The 18,848-nt window shown below is 34.6% G+C and overlaps 1 protein-coding gene across 27 annotated transcripts in view; it reads left to right on the forward strand.

Annotated features, from left to right (window-relative positions):
- Positions 1 to 18,848, forward strand: part of MIPOL1 (mirror-image polydactyly 1) — a 302,383-nt gene that overhangs the window by 273,869 nt on the left and 9,666 nt on the right. Inside the window, exon 14 of one of the 27 annotated variants that reach the window (XM_070629230.1) lies at positions 16,703 to 16,893. The exons of the other annotated variants lie outside the window; for them this stretch is intronic. Within the exon in view, the coding sequence (XP_070485331.1) occupies positions 16,703 to 16,763 (61 nt within the window). The 3' untranslated portion in view covers positions 16,764 to 16,893. Of the gene's footprint in view, positions 1 to 16,702; positions 16,894 to 18,848 lie in introns of those variants that run through there. 27 annotated transcript variants of the gene reach the window in all.

The following is an 18,848-nucleotide window of genomic DNA, read 5'->3' on the forward strand; positions in this document are numbered from 1 at the left end:
TGTGGCTCTTCCCGCCCTGTGGGACTCATCCAGGTTTTTGATTATCTCGTCCAGAAAGTCTACCACTGCCTGAATGTCTGTGTCTTTCTTCATGGTCATTACCTGTACCACTTTTTTGATAAACTGTTGCTTTGTCTTCATTTCAGTCATCTGTGTAGATCAACCATCATGGTTCCGATTGCATTCTAGACCCTAAATGTTGATTTCCATTTGAGAACGTGTGGTTTTTATGAATGAGATAAACCAGATAGAGAAAATTACTGTGACAATGCCAGCATAATAAGTTGAATATTACTTTCACTTTGTAGGCCCCTGGCTTAGTCTGAAGTTTGAAGGTGCATTGATATATTATCTCTACTAGTCTCCCAAAGGATGTTGTCAGTCTTTTGAATTAAACTTGAATAAGGTTGATTTGTATTCCCTGTTAATCAAAATTTGAAATGTTGACATTAGAAAATTTCATTCAGTGCTAATTATATATGACTTTTATGAAAGTTAGGAAGGAAAGAATCCTACATTTTAAAGTTTAGTCTCAGCCTAAAGCCCTGTGAAAACAATAGTGAGTAGCTTAATAAGCCATCTTAATAAGATACCTTAATAAAACTAACCAGTTATTCTAGCTTGCTGCATTTCGCTTGGCAATATAAAAATCAGTGACTCACTTCCTCTATCATTAATTGAAACTTTTCTGGGTTTAAAATGATCAAAAACCTCAGCAATGTTACAACAACATTTCCCAATCTTTCTTGACTGTTGAATCCCTTTAATAGTAAAACAGACTCTCTAGGGAGAGTTTGAAGCATCCTTTTTGCACTCGTATAAGATAAAGAAGTTAATTTGCATTGATTGTTTTATAAACTGTATTTTAATACAACCTTTAATGTTAACAATATGTAACATCACATGGTGTTTGACTTACTTCAGCTATATAATAAAAAAGCATAATTTATTGTTTTATAATGGTATTTTAAGTGTGGTTTAGGGACCAAATACATAGAAGAAAGTAGGTTAAAATTTAGTAACCTGCAAATGACCTTAAATAACTGCCCGTGAGCTGATATTTGGAATGCTTAACATTTTACTTTTAAAATGAAACAATAGAGGTTTATTATTATGCAGCAAACCTCCATTTGCTGGAATATTTCCACCAGTAGCACATTAGGTTTTTGGTCCCTACTTCAATATATGTGAAGCTAAATTAAACATTACTGTTATTCCAAAATTTTCTCTCTTGAACTTTGTTTTTTAAGTAACAGCTACTAAATAGGCGATGTGAGTAGTTTGATCAAATGAATGCAATTTAGAGATCTGGGGAAGAGAATCGAGGTAAATTTACAGATTTATTTTCATGCCTGTCATTAATTTATATTTCAACATCAGTGTTCTTTCTGCTTCCTCTAAGTATTCACTGGTCCATTAGGGGTGGAAATTAAACAGTTTACAACTGAGAAAGAAAAATAATTATGCTAAAAAACGTGTTGAGCAGCTATGTTCAGCTGAATGATAAATCAGCTAAGGGACTGAGTCTTGAACATGAGGTTCTGGTCTTCAGTTAACCTCCCGTAGCTCATTCATATGCATTCGGAAGTTCTCAAACTAGCCCACTTTAAAAGGCTAAATAAATAAGTTAAAGGCAAAAATATTTAGTAATACTTTTATGCTTCGGCTTCAAAAGTAGAACTCAGAACAGACATTACCACCTTTGGTTACATAATTTCCTGTGAATTTCTAAAAGACAAAATGAAAAAAAGATACTTTAGAGAATTTCATTATATAGTTTTGTGCACCCTTTTTACTCCTTTTGTCAATTTTAACACGTTTTTATATTGTTTAAGGAAGCATTTATTTCCTCGAAAACACTTTAAACTGCTTTCATTGTTTATTAGCAACCTCCCCCCATAAATACATATTAAAGTCAAATAAATTGCCTGAATTGGTTAAATTAGGATATAAGTAATTGAAAGAAAAGAATCATTTGCTGGAAAAAGTATGTGTTGCAGCATATTAAATAAATATTAATGGTTTCTTTACAAATCTTCAAATAAGAGAACATTTTTCCAAAAAAATGGAAATTTGATAGTTTATTATAGAATAACTGACTGTATGCTTTAAAATACGAAATAAATATTTTTCTCATCCTGAGCAAAGTGTACCTCTTGAAGACTCGATTTGTTTGTGTTGGTGGCCTTACTAAGTATTAGTCTGTGCTAGTCCAGTTGATACCATTTATCTTTCCTGTGCTAACACTCCGATTTTGCTCTGAAGTATTCTACGACTTGCTGTTATGTGATACCAGCCCCAGAGCTAGCTTTACCAGTTTACTGAATAGCTGGCTATAATCTGTAAGAAGTAAATCAATAAAATGTTTTTGTAATGTACAAACTCCCATCTTTGTGAAGCAGTTACAAGCAAACTGTAAGTGAATACACGAGTCCAAAAAAAGTATGTTATGATTATATTGATTCTGAAAACATTTGATTTTCGTTTAATACATCATTTATTGTGTAGTATAAATTGGTTGTAATATTGCTCATAATTTTTGAATAATAAATCCAGTGAATAGTAAAACAGTAAAAATGTTTATATCTTAGGAATACATTTTAAGTAATTATTCTGAAGAGTTACACATTAGTGATATCTTTGAGCAAATTAATAGATATAAATCATATTATTTTTTGGGGTATAAAACTGGGGCCTATAAATAAAATCTTTATCCTTAGTAATTGAATTTTATATCGGTTTCATACATTTTCTATATCATAATAGATAGCAAAGATGAATTAAAAACTTTTAAATAACATTTATTAACAATTTAAACACAATAAACTCTACATTGATTAAGGAAATGTGTTTAGGAGGGAATAAGCTGAATGCATCAAAGAATTCACTTTAACGATCATGGCATCTTGCTCATTTTAAAATGATTCTTGCTTTATGTAAAGTTTTGTTACTTATTAAGATTTGACCAAGTCTGGGGCCAGCCCGGCAGCCCCAGGGTTCGCCGGTTCAGATCCCGGGTGCAGACATGGCACCGCTTGGCACGCCATGCTGTGGTAGGCGTCCCACATATAAAGAAGAAGAAGATGGGCACGATGTTAGCTCAGGGCCAGTCTTCCTCAGCAAAAAGAGGAGGATTGGCAGCAGTTAGCTGAGGGCTAATCTTCCTCAAAAAAAAAAAACCATTTGACCAAGTCTTAAATAGCTAACCTGTCTGGCTGCCTAATTCTTTAATGAGACTGTACTTCCATGATAAAACATAGCTGTGAAAACTGTTTTCCTGATAGATTTTATCGTTTTCAGAAATAACCTTTTTGAATGGTGGAAAGTGGTTGGTTGTATTTATAATTGGTTGATGTAGATGTCCTAATTAGTTGTTGTAAAGTGAAAAACTAAGTATAAATCATTACAGTTGGGTTGGTTGAGGAAGTACATAGATGAGTTATAATAGCCATGCCAAATATAAATATGAGACTTTTTTTCAGATCTCAGAAGCAAATATGTTTCATTCTAAATAAAAAAGATGAAAGAGATAATTCCCAGTGGATGAAAAGCCATGATTTAAATATTTTCCCAACTGTAATTACAACAAGCAGGATCTTAAACGATTTTATTCATGTCTTTATTCAGGCACTATGTCAGGCACTGGGGAACATCAAACTGTGCCTTGACCTCATGAAGCAAACGTTCTTTCAGGAGAGACAAGTATCAAATATTCACACAAATTGTGTTTGATGCAGTGAGAAAAAATTCCTACGAGCTATAAGAGAAAATAACAGGGAGATCTAATTTAGATTTGCATTAAGGGAAGAGTCTGGGACCAGAAATATAAATAGGAATCAGCCAGGGGAAAAAACCTCCCATGGGAAAGCCAAAGCAGAGAACTTGGCACACTGGAGAAACTGAAGGAAGATCCTGCGGCCAGAGGACAGCTTGGAACAAAAAAGGAGGGTGGAGTAGTACACAGAGTCAGATCTTGAAGAACCTTGGAAGCCTTGTTAAGGTTTTTGTTTGTTAGTTTCCATTTTTTAACTTTATCTTACAAGCTGCGGAAGTCGTTGATAGATTTTAATCAGGGGACATGTTCTGATTTGCATTTTCAAAAGATTAACTCTGACTGCTGTGTGGAGGATAAACTGGAATGAGACAAAACTAGAAGTGAAGAGACTCTTCAGGAAGGAGGAGCACTGGTGAGAAATTGTGACGTGGACCAGGGGAGAGTCTTTGGAGATGGAGAAGAATAGTGGGACTTGAGATCTACGTGGCATCCAGGCAGCAGACTTCCTGGGTGGGATAAGGGCTATCAAGGAGAACTCCCAAATTTTTGTCTTGAGCAACCTGATAGATGGAAATACCATTTATTGAGATTGGGAAGACTAGAAGAAGAACAGAGCTGAAATGGAAAGACATTTTTAACAAGTTTAATTTGAGTACTATACAAGACATCCAAGTAGATATCCTTATTAATATCTTAGTTTCTCAAAGAAGGACTTACACTTATAGTAGGTAATCCTTCAAATTGTTCATAGATCCTTTTAAGGAAATATATGGGATTTGTATTACTTATACTTATTGTAAAAAAATTCTAATGAAAAGAAGATAACCTACGGTTCTCTTGCATAATAACCTTACCGTTAGGCTATATGAGGAGGCCAGATAACATCCTATGAAGTGTTTGATGACTACAGTACCAGGCATGACCTAAGAACACTATTTAGTTAGTATATTTTTCCTTCTGATAGATTAGATCATTTTTCCTAAAAGTTTTCATTGAACCATCTTGCCAACAATCAGTTTAGGTTTTAAAACTCAGTCGTTCACACATATGTGTCAATATTTTGTGCCAGAACTCTTCTGTGCTATATCTATTTCCTGCTAGTAATGAACTTGTATCATATTAAAAGATATAATGGATGCATATTAACTTGACAAGTCTATAATTTGAAACCATAATTTTATGTTATATTTTATTCCAAGACAAAAAAATGTTTGCTTCTGAGGTTTATATTAGTTTAGTTATCTATTGCTGTGTAACAAATTACCCCCAAATTTAGTGACTTAAAACAATAATAATAATTTCACAGTTTCTGCGGTCAGGAAATCTCAGTGCACCTTAGCTGGGACCTCTGGTTCTGGGTCTCTCTCAAGATCTGACTAAGAAGGTACTTTCCAGATGACTCCATGATGGTTGTCAGGATTCAGTTCTACCGAGCTGTTGGACTAAGGCCTCAGTTCCTCTCACACTCAAGGCCTCATGGCCTTCTTTGGTTCTTTGCTTTGTGGGCCTCTCCATACAGCATCTCACAACATGGCAGGTAACTTCATTGGAATGAACAAGCAAGAGGGCAAGAAAGTAAGTTAGCAGAATGGAAGTCACAGTCTTTTGTCACCTAATCACAGAGGTGACGTCCCATCACTTTTGCCATATTCTCTTCATTAGAAGCAAGTCACTAGGTCCAGTCCACACCACTGGAGGGTGGACTACACAATGGTCTGAGTACCAGGAGGCAGGAATCACTGGGAGCCATGTCAGAAACTGCCTCTCACAAAGTTTTTTAAAAGTTGTTACTTTTATTGGGCCTTAGGTAGCTGAAAATTGGTGGTCTGTAAGACCTTCAGTTAATCATATTGCTTCATGAGCAGTGACACTTGTGGGAAAATGCACCACCACAATCTGACCTTTAGGATACCATCACAATCCTCTGAAAATCTACAAGATCCTGTCTAAAGAAACCAAAGGTCATGACAGGGTCAAAACTTCTAAAGAAATCAAAGCCTGAGCCAAAATTAAGTAGCAAGAATCATGCATATTCAGAAACTAATAGATCGTGGACAGGGCAGTTAGCAGGCTCTGGCTGTGTTGCTCTCAGTTTGGCCAGCTTCCTACTTAGAAATTTGAATTTTAAAAATCAAAGTGCCACTAGCTAGTTTAAGAAACAAGGAAGGAGGGCTTCTGTTTTTACCTCTTTCAAATCAAGATGAATACAGAGAATCTGAGTCAAGATTTAAGCCAGCCCTACTAGTAAAAATGAGAAAAATAAAATAACGAGAGAGAAAAGTGCTCGGCTGTGGTGAATTAGAAAGGTAATCAATATTACTTGAATTATGCTAAAGTATAACAATTTTATTGGTACTTCAATTCTGCTGGTTGTTTGTATTGATACTGTTAATGATGATAAGCATAATTTTTTAAAAAACATTCAGTAGCAATGAAAATTAAGAAAAAATATGTTATCAAATCTAAGTATTTAAACACTGAATCTTATTTTAAAAGGACAAAGAATTGTAATAATTAATCTGAAACATTAAAAAACATATGTTGAAATAATAATAAACGTGATTATTGCCACAAGAGAAATGTCAGTGAATGGACAGCTGTTAAAATATTTTGGTAAAATAAAACTAAAAAGAGCTTTAAATAATGAAAAGATGAAAGTCGAATGAGAGTAGTGCCTGCCCATATCTAAGTACCTTGAATTATTTTAAGGTACTTAGAAAATTCGCTGAAACTTGTTTCTTCTGCTCTCCAATTCAATGATTATTTTAATCAAGTATGTCCTATTCACCAAGCATTGAATTAGCCACTGGGAATCACTGGTAGATAAAATTAAAGACAGCAGCACCTGCCGTCGCTGAACTTACAATCAACAAGGGGTATTGACAAGTAAACAGCAGCCATAATAGGAGAAGTGTGTGCTACTGTGGGAGCTCTCAGGAAGGGTGCCTCTCGCAGACTTGGGTCAGTCAACGGAGGTTTCATAGTTGTGAAAAGCATGTGTGTTCCATTAACTCTGTGGGTTATGTTGCTCAGAGTTTTGATTGCCTGTTAGGGTATGCTGGAGAAAAATGATCTAAAGTTGCAGATTCAAGCCCCCCGTAAGATTTTAAAATGTTGAATACTCTATAGCATATGTACAATATTCGCCTGTTAAGGAAATAGCACAGAACCTAATCAGATCCATATCCTCTATTTAAAGCCCTTGGGCTATATGTGTTTCAGAATTTAGAATTTTTCAAATTTTGTAAAGGTAATACGATGTGTATTCTCTTTATTACATAACAACTTCATTTACTCTAGAGAAGCACAAATATATGAAAATCTGATCACCCTAGATCAGGTTTTGCTGCTAGATGAGTTTGCAGCAAACTTATAAAAATACTTTTGGTTTTTCAGAGCTTTCTAAATTTTGAAGCTGTACGTTAGAGGCTTATGAAAATAGCCTCCTTTGCCATAAGAAGGTAATTGGACCTGATAAATTAACAGAGGGATACCCAATGAAGACTTGACATTATTTTTGTGCCTATTGTATCCGTTGTTGAGACTTAGGGGAAAGATCTCACTCTTTCCTCTGTGATGGTGTGTTGACTATCCCTCATTGATGGACAGGATCAGTGGGAAAATAGTAGAGAATGTTCCTAATGGCTTCTTTACCATAGTATCTCTGAAAGATTATGACATATCGAAAGTTGTTTACGTTTTAGGGACAGAAGAATCACAAAAGAGTGATGAATATTTTTAAATAGAATTTCTCATAACTTTGTTAAATCTTAGCCTCTCCAAGCTAATATTTCTGTCAAGCCTGTGGTCAGAGTAGCTGTGTATATGCTGCTTTATAATACCAGGTGATGTGGTAACTTAATGGCCTAGGCTGAATTTATTATGAGGTATTTGTCACAAGTGGGAGCTTTTTATCTTTCATCATTTTTCCCCAAACTTTATTCCATTGTTGTTAAAGTTTTTTTCTGGAATCTCATAAGTCAGTTAAGTTTTACGTTTAGTGAGATGCATAACCACCTATTAGTTGGGTTAAGTAAAAAGAAAAAGTCAAAGCCACACATTAAAGATTTTTTTAAAGAGGGATTTGTGGTTTTCTCTGGATAAGATGCCCCTTTATTACAGGCTTCAGCTAGCTGTTGAGGGATGGGCCACTAACGGAGAGGACAAACTATAGAAACAATTAAAATTACTTTAGAGCATCAAGTTCTCATCGGAGCCCAAATGTGAGCTGTTTTGGCCTTCTTCTTAAAACCTCTTCCCTCGCAGTTCTGTGAATATGATTCCTGTTTCAAGCGAAGCATTTTGCCTACTCATGAATAAGAATTTATACTGATGTCCCCACGAAGGGTAAAGCAAATGAGTGTTTCTTGATAGTGCTAAAAAAATTAGCTGATTGTTAATTTCTAGCCAATACAAAACATTGTAAAATTATCATTTGAATCTTGAAAAATTGCTTTATACATATATCTTTTGTAGACAAGAGTGCATGTTCTGTGAAAAAAGAATTTGGATTTGCTTTTCTGGGTTTTTTTTTTATTTGCTCTTACAAACAATGCTACAAGTAAGCAGCCTTCCTTAAAGACATTTTTGTCTAGTTCTTTTAATAGGTCTATAGGACGCAAGCTTAGAAACACAAAATTTAAGGTTCAGCAAATGTGTGCCTTTTGAATTCTAAGTATTTCCAAATTGTTCTTTATAATGGGGCCAGCCCCATGGTGTAGTGGTTAGATTGGCATGCTCCACTTCGGTGGCCCGGGTTCGCAGATTCAGATCCTGGGTGTGGACCCACACCACTCATCAGCCATGCTGTGGTGGCAACCCACATACAAAATAGAGGAAGATCGGCACAGATGTTAGCTCAAAGCTGATCTTTCTCAAACAAAAAAAGAGGAGGATTGGCAACGGATGTTAGCTCGGGACAAATCTTACTCAGAAAAAACAGAAGAAGAAATAAATAAAAATTTATATCAACAACTAAAATCTGTGAGGATGCTTGTTTTCCCAAGCTTCACCACTATTTAGTATTATCAAAGTTTTTAACCTTCCAATCTGAAAGATGAAAAATTCTATCTCACTTTAATATGCCTTACTTTAATAGAAATAAAGTTAAGCAATTTTTTATATTTTTATTTGCAATATAATTTTCATTTTATGTGAGCTACCTGTTCATGACCTTTTCCCATTTTTGTATTGAACTGGTAATCCATTTTCACTGATTTGTAAGAACTCTTTAAGTAGTGAATAAATTAGCTTTTTATTATATTTACTGTGAACGTTTTTCCCTGTTTAAAATTTTGCTTATGTTTTTTTTTTTTTTTTTTTTTGACAGAGAAGTTTTTTTTCTTCTACAGTGTCAGGTTTATATGTTAAATTGTGGTGTTTTGTGATAACTAAGGCAACTTGCCTTCTCTTGAATTGCTTGAGGTTTTTTATTATTATTCTAGTTTGTGATTATGTGCCTAGAAAAAGCAGTAGAAGTGTTTATAAACTTGATCTTTGTGTACTTTTTTTCTTTTAAACAAAAGGTTGTTTTTATTAATTAGTAGTCCAGTAGGTAATAGTTTTTAATACCTTAATGCTAATTCAGTTTGGTTTATCTTAGCAAATAAGCTATTTAGTCATAGTTCTTCAGCCATAAATCTTCTCTTCCAAAGCAAATATCCTGCAAAGATAGAACAAACAGGATGAAAACACAGTGAGAGGTTTGAACTCTTGCTGCTGGATTGGCTGCATCTGGGTGTGGAGATGAAAGGAAAATGCGGTACCTGGGATCACCTTGGCTCTGTAAGGAAGTCTCTCTTTCAATTCAAATGGTTTTTATAAAATTGTAAATACTTAATTAGCAAAATTGTACGGCCTTGATTTATGATGTTAAAAAACAATGAAGTAAATAGTGAACCATATGTCCCCTTAATTTATTTTTCTGGGAAATTTCTAGCTATTAAGAAGTAAAATTATATAATTGGCAGCCCAGGGTTCGGATCCTGGGCACGGACATGGCACCACTCGTCAGGCCACGTTGAGGCAGCATCCCACATCCCACAACTAGAAGGACCTGCAACTAAGATATACAACTGTGTACGGGGCGGGGGGGTGGGGGGGGGTTGGGGAGATAAAGCAGAGAAAAAAAAAAAGAGATTGGCAACAGTTGTTAGCCCAGGTGCCAATCCCTGAAATAAATAAATAAATAAAATAAAAAGATTGGCAACAGTTGTTAGCCTAGGTGCCAATCTTTAAAAAAAAAAAAGTAAAATTATAAAACCCACATAATATACACACTGAATATAAATACTTTATAGCCACATGTAACTTTTAAGCTGTCAGCCTCGTGGGATCCCCAAACCTGTGGAAAGTTCAGCAAAAAATAAGTGAGAATGGGAGAGAAAGAAAGAGGTTGCATTTTTCTCTTTTAATGCCCTGTGGTGATTCTAGTAGTTACGTCCGTGTGTTTATCTTTATCAAGAGATATATTAAATAATATTGTTTAGATAGGCCAGACATTTTTAAATTACTTTTTAACGACAGCATATATTTTTGCAAATTACAAAAGTGATATACATTAATTTTAGAAAACTTTTAAAAGATCACTAAGCCACTTTGCATTTTTACTGTGTTTTCATAAAGTACATACAATTTTATAACCTGATTCACTTATATATTATGAATAACTTCCTATGTCCTTATACAGAATCTTTTATTAAATAATTTAAATGGCTTTAAATCTATTGTATGGTTGTACCATAATTCATTTACCTAATTCTTTATTGTTACTGTTGAGTTATTTTATAATTCTGCTGCAATGAACATACTTGCAGGTAAATATTTGCACATATTTGCATTATTGCAGGGGACTCAAATTCCTGGAAGTGTAATTGTTGAGTTAAAAAGTATTTAGAATTGTTGGGAAAGGTTTTTATTAATTAGAAAAACAATTAGGCTTTTTCTAGAGAGACCAGTGAAGAATTGCAGATTTTAAATGTCTTCAGGTCTATGGAAAAGAGAGAGATAGAATGCTGGGTTTCATATAGTGGATAGATAATATCTCATCTTGCCCTTTCATTATAAAATATATTATCATCAATAGTTCTTATGATAAGAATGACCTAAACTGTAAAAGCTGTATATATAAGGTCATATAGTGATAGCTAGAATTTAACTTGGATATACTTTGTATGGTACAAGAACTGAGAAACTTACTATTCAGAATTTCTATACATTGTTAGTACGGCTTTTTTATGGCCTTCAAAGACACTGGCACATAATAGAGCAGAGTGATATGAAGCTGAGCAAGCAGAGCGTGCGTCCCATCGAGGAGCTGCCCTGCAGTCGTTCGGATGGAGCGAGAAGGTTTAGGAGGAGTCAGTAGCTAGCTTTGAGGATGGTAAGTCATCGCTGCTCTCAGTAAGCATGTCACAATAGTGAACCAGCACTTTTGGCAGGTTAATATGAATGACTTAAGACTTTGAGTGTATGTACATAGCATTAGAAGCACACTGCCTATGGAAACTTTTGGCAAAAAGGTAGTAATTATGAGTAAGATGAACTCTTTCAACTTGTTCCTTTACAGCCGGCAATACCTTTTGTCCCAGCCGTTTCACTGTAAGCAGTAACCCAAAAAGTTTCTTGTTAGTCTGACTACGTGCTATATGGAATTAAAAATATTTTCTCTCTTCTTGGAAAAATAAAGGGTTTTAATGAGAAATATGGATCAGAGTAGGGGGGAAAAGCAGAAAATTTGGATTTTATTTTTAGCTCTCTTACTATTATTACGAGATATAGAGAAAGATAACTCACACAAAGATATGTGTCATATACTTAGCACGCCATTAAACATAGTGGTGTAAATACAAACTATGCTGTATGGCTCTTGCCCACAAGAAGTTTAGAGCGTTGGCATTTAGTTGTTTCCAAATACCCCTGCCGTGGACATACTTGTAGCTAAATGTTTAAAGAGGGCGCAAATTCCTGGAAGGGGAATTGTTGAGTTAAAGAGTATCGGGCATCTTGTATTTGCATATAATGCTAGGCATAGATTAATATATATTTTGCCTGGTTTTTATTATCTTGTAGAATAGAAAGCTACTGAATAACCTGTTAATTGTTCAGAGCAGGTAATACAGGAGAAAGGAAGGCCTCAAGGAAATTGAACTTGGCCCTGGAGAATAGTGGGATACTAATAAGCGGAGAGGAAAGAAGAGAGGGTAGAAGAGGAGAGAAACACATAAATGAAGCAGAGGTGAAAGAGTGAATATAATAATATATGTGGGGATACGGTACAGAGGTCAGCCTGCAGGAGCAGAGGTTCCTGTGGGATGACATCAGATAACCGAGGCTAGGCTGAATTACTGAGAGCTTTTAAGAGTGTGCGAAGGCATGTAGAGTTCATGTGATAGAGAATAAGAAGCCATTGTGGAGTTTTGAAAGCAGTGGAGGTTACTTGATAGAAATAGAATTTTAGGATTATCAGACTCACTCAGCATCATAGAAGATTAATTGAAGCAGGTTGGTGTTGGAGGTAAGGGTACCAGCTAAGAAGCAATCAGAATTATATAGTATAGTAATAGTAGATTACTGGCGTGCTGGTGTGGGCTGATGGCAGTGAGAATGGGAGGAAGGAATTCATATCAGAAACACTATAGAAAAAAACTATGATTTAGTGACTAAAGAGGTGTGAATGGTAAAGAAATAGCTGATATTTTAAGATTTTCTACTTAAGAGTTAGAAACAACACAGTGCCATTAATAGAATGTCTTTAGTTCAGTGCTAAGAACTAATTTCATTTTCTTTTTGTGTAACTCTAACTTATAAACTTATGAGAAAAAATATTAAGTTGAGTTTGAGAACAGTACTGTCAGATGGCAGATACAAAACTCATCAAAATTGGCTTCCAGAAACTGAAGAGCAAAAGAAGGGAAGGGCTTCTAAGGCCTCTTCTCTGGGAATAATAGAAATGCCTAGGGGAGTGTCTTTGGAATGATGTTAATTTAGATTATATAACCCTATTTCCACGTAAGTAAACTCTTTCTGTGGAGGTTAGTGCTAAAAGTCAGAATGTCCAGAGTTATTCTGAATGATAAAGATTATTCTTAAGAGCTGTATCTCAAGCCATTCAAAGACAGGCCAGATGTCAAGGCTGTGGTCTGAAATATCAGTCCGCAAAAGGCAATGTGGGACTCGTCTCCTCATCCTGCAAACAGCAGAACAATGTTCTGAACCAGGCTGGTGGGTGAATATTTAAAAGTCCAGATATAAGCAGCTGAGAGCAGCATGTAGAAAGGATTTCTAGAATTATTTTGTTCTAAAAGGCATCTGATGAGGACAGGCTATTAGCAAAGGTTTACAGTAATTATTCATTAATATCATCTAGGTTATTTACTCAAAAGAAATATTTCTACCAAATTTAGGGAGAAATTTGGTAGAAACAAAACACACACCAGAAGATGCAAACGCTACCATGTTGCCCAAACCTAAACTAATCTAAGGAAAGATTATAATAAATTACAGTTTTCATGTATCATGCTATATAGAATATTTGAAAAACCTTTAAGATTTTATCAGTTTTACTAGGAGGCAGGTTTGGGGTTCTGCTCTTCACACCGAGGTGGGAATTGCTCTACCAATGAAGATAAAAGAATAATTTTCATTGGCCTTACAAGTTGCTCTCTAGTACTCTGTAAATCAGAATCATTATAAATATTTGAGGCCTTATTATCTTTGCAGCCAAATTTAAGGTACTTTCTAGAATATAAAAATCTATATGTATTGTTAACAGTGCAAATACTGTAACTCTAAAGGCAATCATATGAAAAATCTGTCTCCGTGAATAAATTACTCACTGTAAATAAATTTGAACCTAAGTATAATTCGCATTTAAGATCATTGCAGCTCAGCCCCGATGCAATTTACTAAATAGTGTCCTGTCAGCTCCCAAGAGTTAATATATCCCCATGTCACTAACTTAGCACCAATGAGTAATCTAGATACTGAGAATAAAGCCCTTTAATCCTTAATGCCAACACTTTAACACATCAGAGAAAGACGTGTGGTTTAATTTCAAGTCTTCTGTGGTGCTAGAGAAGTATTAACTGTGGAGTGAACGGATGTTAAAGAATGAAAATTACATTTACAAGCGGCCTGTAAAAATCAGAAATCAAAAAGAAATGGAAATCAGAAATGCTCGTCTATCTGTGAATCCAGATTTCCCCATCTGTAAAACACAAGCAATGTGTACGTTTGGAAAACATACTATTTTTGAGATAGATGAAAATATAAACCTGTTTCTTTCTTTTACATATGTGGTATAGACCTTTATAATTCTGATTAAATAATATATGTTCTATGACTAGTATGGGTCATAAAGTTTTCAGAGAAATCTGCCTTTTCGTGCTTATATTACTTAGCTATATTTTGATTATTTTAGAAAGGGTAGTTTCTCTTATTCATATAAAAAATTTAGGACTCTGTATAAAATAGTAGTCCAGTAACATACAGTTTTAAACTGCCAGAACGAAGCAGTGACTACCTAACCGTCCGATAATATCATGAATGAGATTAAACTTCAAACTTCTATTTACTGTATCCTTATCTTAAAGCCAAGGATCAATTCTCCACAGGAAAAAACTTTTAGGAAAATCTAATTGAGCAGTTTTCAAAACAACATTTAAGAAGGAAATACTCATCACTCTTAATTTTTAACAAAAGACACTCTAAAAGTAGTGAAACTGTGTTATTTTAAATAGGACAATGATAAAACCAATTTCAATCTGAAAGAAATAGAGGTCTTCTATGTACCTTCAGATGTCGCTTAAGCAAATGTTCACATGGCTTGTCCTACAAGCTGGGGAGCAGGGCAACACACAAAAACCAGAAGAAGAAAAAGAAGAGGAACTTTCCCACTAAACCACATCCTTTGTTAAAATACCTATTTCAGTTCTTAAGAAATCAAAAGGTTTTGAATAGAATAGTTAAAATGGTTGACCTTGTTATCAATTTGTTTTTTCCAACTTTGTGTCTTGTGTCTGCTTATTTTTGACTCTGATGCTTCTCCCGTAGAAGATGCATAAGTAATTCACATTCATGGCAATTTCATTCCTTTGTAAGCTTCATTTATTTCTCTTGATAAATTATGAACTTAAAAGAAGAACTGAAGATGCTGGTTTTCAGAATCAGTAATTCATTGTTATCACATTAACTAAATTCCTCCTGATACAGAATGGACAACCCTAGCTTAGTTCTCACTTAGGATGAAATTTCATTTAGCATCTTTCCCACCAAGACCTCAAATTCCCTCCATTTAAGTGGGAAAAAAGCCTATTCTTTTCAGATAACTGCTTTATTAATTAACGCGCTTCTGCAAAGGCCCTTGACCAAATAAAATATTGACTAAAAATTTTCACATGGAGTAATTTTCTTTCTTTATTCTTGAAACCTACTTTTAGGAGTCGTCAGGTCATCATCAAAATTTCAATCCAGGGGCCGGCCCCATGGCCGAGTGGTTAAGTGCACACACTCCACTTCGGCAGCCCAGGGTTTCACCAGTTCAGATGCTGAGTGCAGACCTAACGCCACTCATCAAGCCACGCGGAGGCGCCGTGCAACTTAGCAGAACTAGAAGGACCTACAACTAGAATATACAACTATGTACTGGGGGTGCTTATAAGAGAAGAAAATAAAAGAAAGATTGGCAACAGATGTTAGCTCAGGTGCCAATCTTTAAGAAAAAATTCAGTCCATTACTGTAGAATTGAGAATGTACATGAAATTACTCCTTATTCCAAGTGTGTGTATGTGTGATATTTATTCATAAACAAACAAACAATATCCTATTGATTTGTGAGAGCCAGTTCTGCTAGTTATCAAGTATATGGTGATGAACCAAATCCACATGTCCCTGCCCTCATGGAGTCTCATGGGCTTCTTGCTGGTGAGTTTTTTTGGGAATCTTACATATGATTTGTGAATATCCTCTGGTAGGCGAAGTGAAAGAGCCCAATAAAATTGTCACTTGATCTTAATTCATCTTAGTATCTCAGTCACTTTCTGATGTTAAATTAGGGGCTTAAGCAAAATAACTCCATTACCTTCGGTAACTACTTTCCTAATAGCATCATCCACTGCACTAGTGCTGTGTAGACTAACTGGATCCAGCAGGCTGTCTGGATGTCTAATTTACTAACAAAGTCTTAATTAAAGCCTGAGTAAAATTATACCAAGGTCATTACTTTAAAATTCAAAACTTGAAATAAAATTACCTTAGAGATACTATGAAGAAGGGAGCAGAGCTTTACTCCTTCCCCATGCTCTAATTTGTAAATGGAATGAAACAAAAGAATGCAAAGTTTTACATATTTTGATTTTTATGTATCTAACTTTTATTTTTATTAGTCATCTAAATTGATACTTGTGATATTGTGATTGACTGATGAGCCTCATTTTTAGCAAATGTTAGTCTGTCTAACATTTTTTAGGTTATCTAAATGTTAGCTAAAAAATATAAACAACTTTTCAGTGCCTTGTCTACCGTAAGTATTAGTGACCTGGAATAAGGGATGTCATATATCTAATCTAGGCACAATTGAATATACATGTATTAAATTTGTTCTATGTTCTATCTAATCTCAAAGCTAAAGTCAACTTTATTGCTTAATTTCTGAATGAATGAACGATAATACTTTATATAATGACATATTTGAGGAGCTAATCTATCTATATTATTTCTTTGTATCCCTTATTCTAGTAACTTAAAATATCTTTTTGTACAGCAAAATGATTTTGGGGAAAGGATTGAATTAGATTTGATTAACTTGAAAGTTATAGTAGAAATCAACAAACTAATTAGTAAATGAATAGTAATGATGCTTTAAAACTAAATATTGTTGACTGCATGTACCCAATTTTTTGTTTTCTTCTTTTTTTGAATAAATGTAGATCCAGCCAAAAATACCAGCTGACAATTAATAGAGACAACCTTATTTGTGGACAGAGATGATAGTCACAGCCCTGGTGTCATTTAAGAGAGAATGCATTTCCCAAAATATATCCTTTTGATACCTATCAGTTGCTACTGAAATTCCTCCATCAGAGAGTCACAGATTTGGGTTAAAGCTTTGTTTTATAATGAATTGCAGATTTACTTGGTAGCTTTTTTTTTCATTCACATAACATTATTATCAAAAAGCATTATTACTATTTTTTAAGGCTAGTGTTAAGAGTCAGTGGGAGGAGAATATGAGGGGACTAGATTCTTGACGGGAAGTGAGAGAAGTGCCATTGGATACATTTCTGCTCAGCGTTAGTTTTTATTTTTTGTTTTTTCCTCTCTCTCTAGATATCTCTATCACTGTTGGAATTCCTTTTTAGTAATTATCATTACCAAACTATTTTAGGCATAGTTCTTTGAAAAATACAAACTTTTCCACTTTCACAGTTCTGCCCCGTGACTGCCCCAAACAAAACATATGTTACTGGGACCATGTCATATGAGGTGTAGGGGAGATGTGGTCTGAAATCATTTCAAGATTTTTGTAAGTTTTATTTCCTGAGTATCATCTAGTGTTTGGGATGGTGGGAGTTGTGAGAACTTGGTATACTTAATTTACGGTATTTATTTGAAAGCTATTATTTTTAGGTCAAAAACACAAGCAACACTTTTCCTGAAGGTAGGCTTTTTACTGAATGTATTTAAGTGAAACGTAGGCATGTAGTGTGCTTCAGCTTACGTGGGCTGTAAGCACCAACATTTCAGTACTGATGGAAATTCTCATAACAGTCATAAAATATTGGCGAGAACTGAACACAGTGGATCAAGTAGGTAGTAAGAGAGCCTTTTACATGTATTCTTTGGGTTCTGCTTAATCTCAAAGATCTTGATATGAGGACTAACAGGGAGATGAATGCTTGATTCTAATTGTTATAGTTTATCCACGTAAGCTGTCAATGACATATTAACTAGGTTAAGATTTTTAACATAATCTTTTGTCAAGGAAAACATTTTTAAAAATTTCCCTAGCCATTTGCATTGATAATATTTTCTAAGAAATAGACAAATATCTTTAAAATCTGTTCTATAGTAAAAATCTTAAAGTTGGTGTTCATCTGTAGTTCCTATTTATTATCTACTTATAATGAAATATTTGCAGTGTCCTTTTCAAAATATATAAATTTATATAGTAAAAACTCATATATCCCCTTTTTCCTTCAGTGAATTCGCCTCATCATAATTGCTTTGGCTTCCTACATTCCTGCTCATATCAATTTTTTCCTCATTTTCTCTTGTATAAAATCCAATTGAAATCTTATTTTAACTAGTATTGTTATAATGTCCAATTCTAGATAAATAAAGTATGCCCATGTCCGAATCAACCACAATTTATTATTAATACTGAACTTGCTAACAAGAATTACAGAAATGTTTTAGGCTTAAAATTTTATAAAAACAAGATCTATTTGTAAGTCCCTATCCATTCAATAGTGAGCCTGTCCAACAAGAAAAAAGACGTCTTTTTTGGTAAAACAAAATGTATGATGCCATCATAGTATTGTTAGGTTGAAAATATTTTGGAATTTATTGTTTTATTTTGATAAAGAGTAACTCATCGACTTCTTGGTGAAGCTTTTCATTAAATAAATCTTGAATGTTGAAACACAGACGAACCATTAAAATTAAATTTAAAAATAGAGTAAGTGCTGTGTTCTGTGACCCATACTAGGCATGATATCAACTTCAGCCAGCAATGCACCGTATTTGCCAAGTATCATCACAGCCTAGAAATTCTTGTTTCCATGCCACAGATCTTCAGATTGGACCTTTGTAGATCTGTAAACGCCCAGATTAAGCCCTTTGGGTACTCTAATTGAGACAGTCAACGGTGCTTTTAGATGGCGCCCACGGTCAGTTCAGTTACCTTAGTTCACATCCCAGTCACTCACTGATCTACCCACTAAGGACTAAGTATGCTCTGGCAGCCAGGCTGATACTAGTTACCGTATTTGGGGCCTTGCAGGTCTAGCTGCATCTCAGGAATTAACCTTTGTAACTGGTAAGGAAGGAGGAAGGACTCTAATATATCTTGAT

The sequence above is a fragment of the Equus przewalskii genome, chromosome 1 (genome assembly GCF_037783145.1).
Source record: "Equus przewalskii isolate Varuska chromosome 1, EquPr2, whole genome shotgun sequence".
NCBI lineage: Eukaryota > Metazoa > Chordata > Mammalia > Perissodactyla > Equidae > Equus > Equus przewalskii.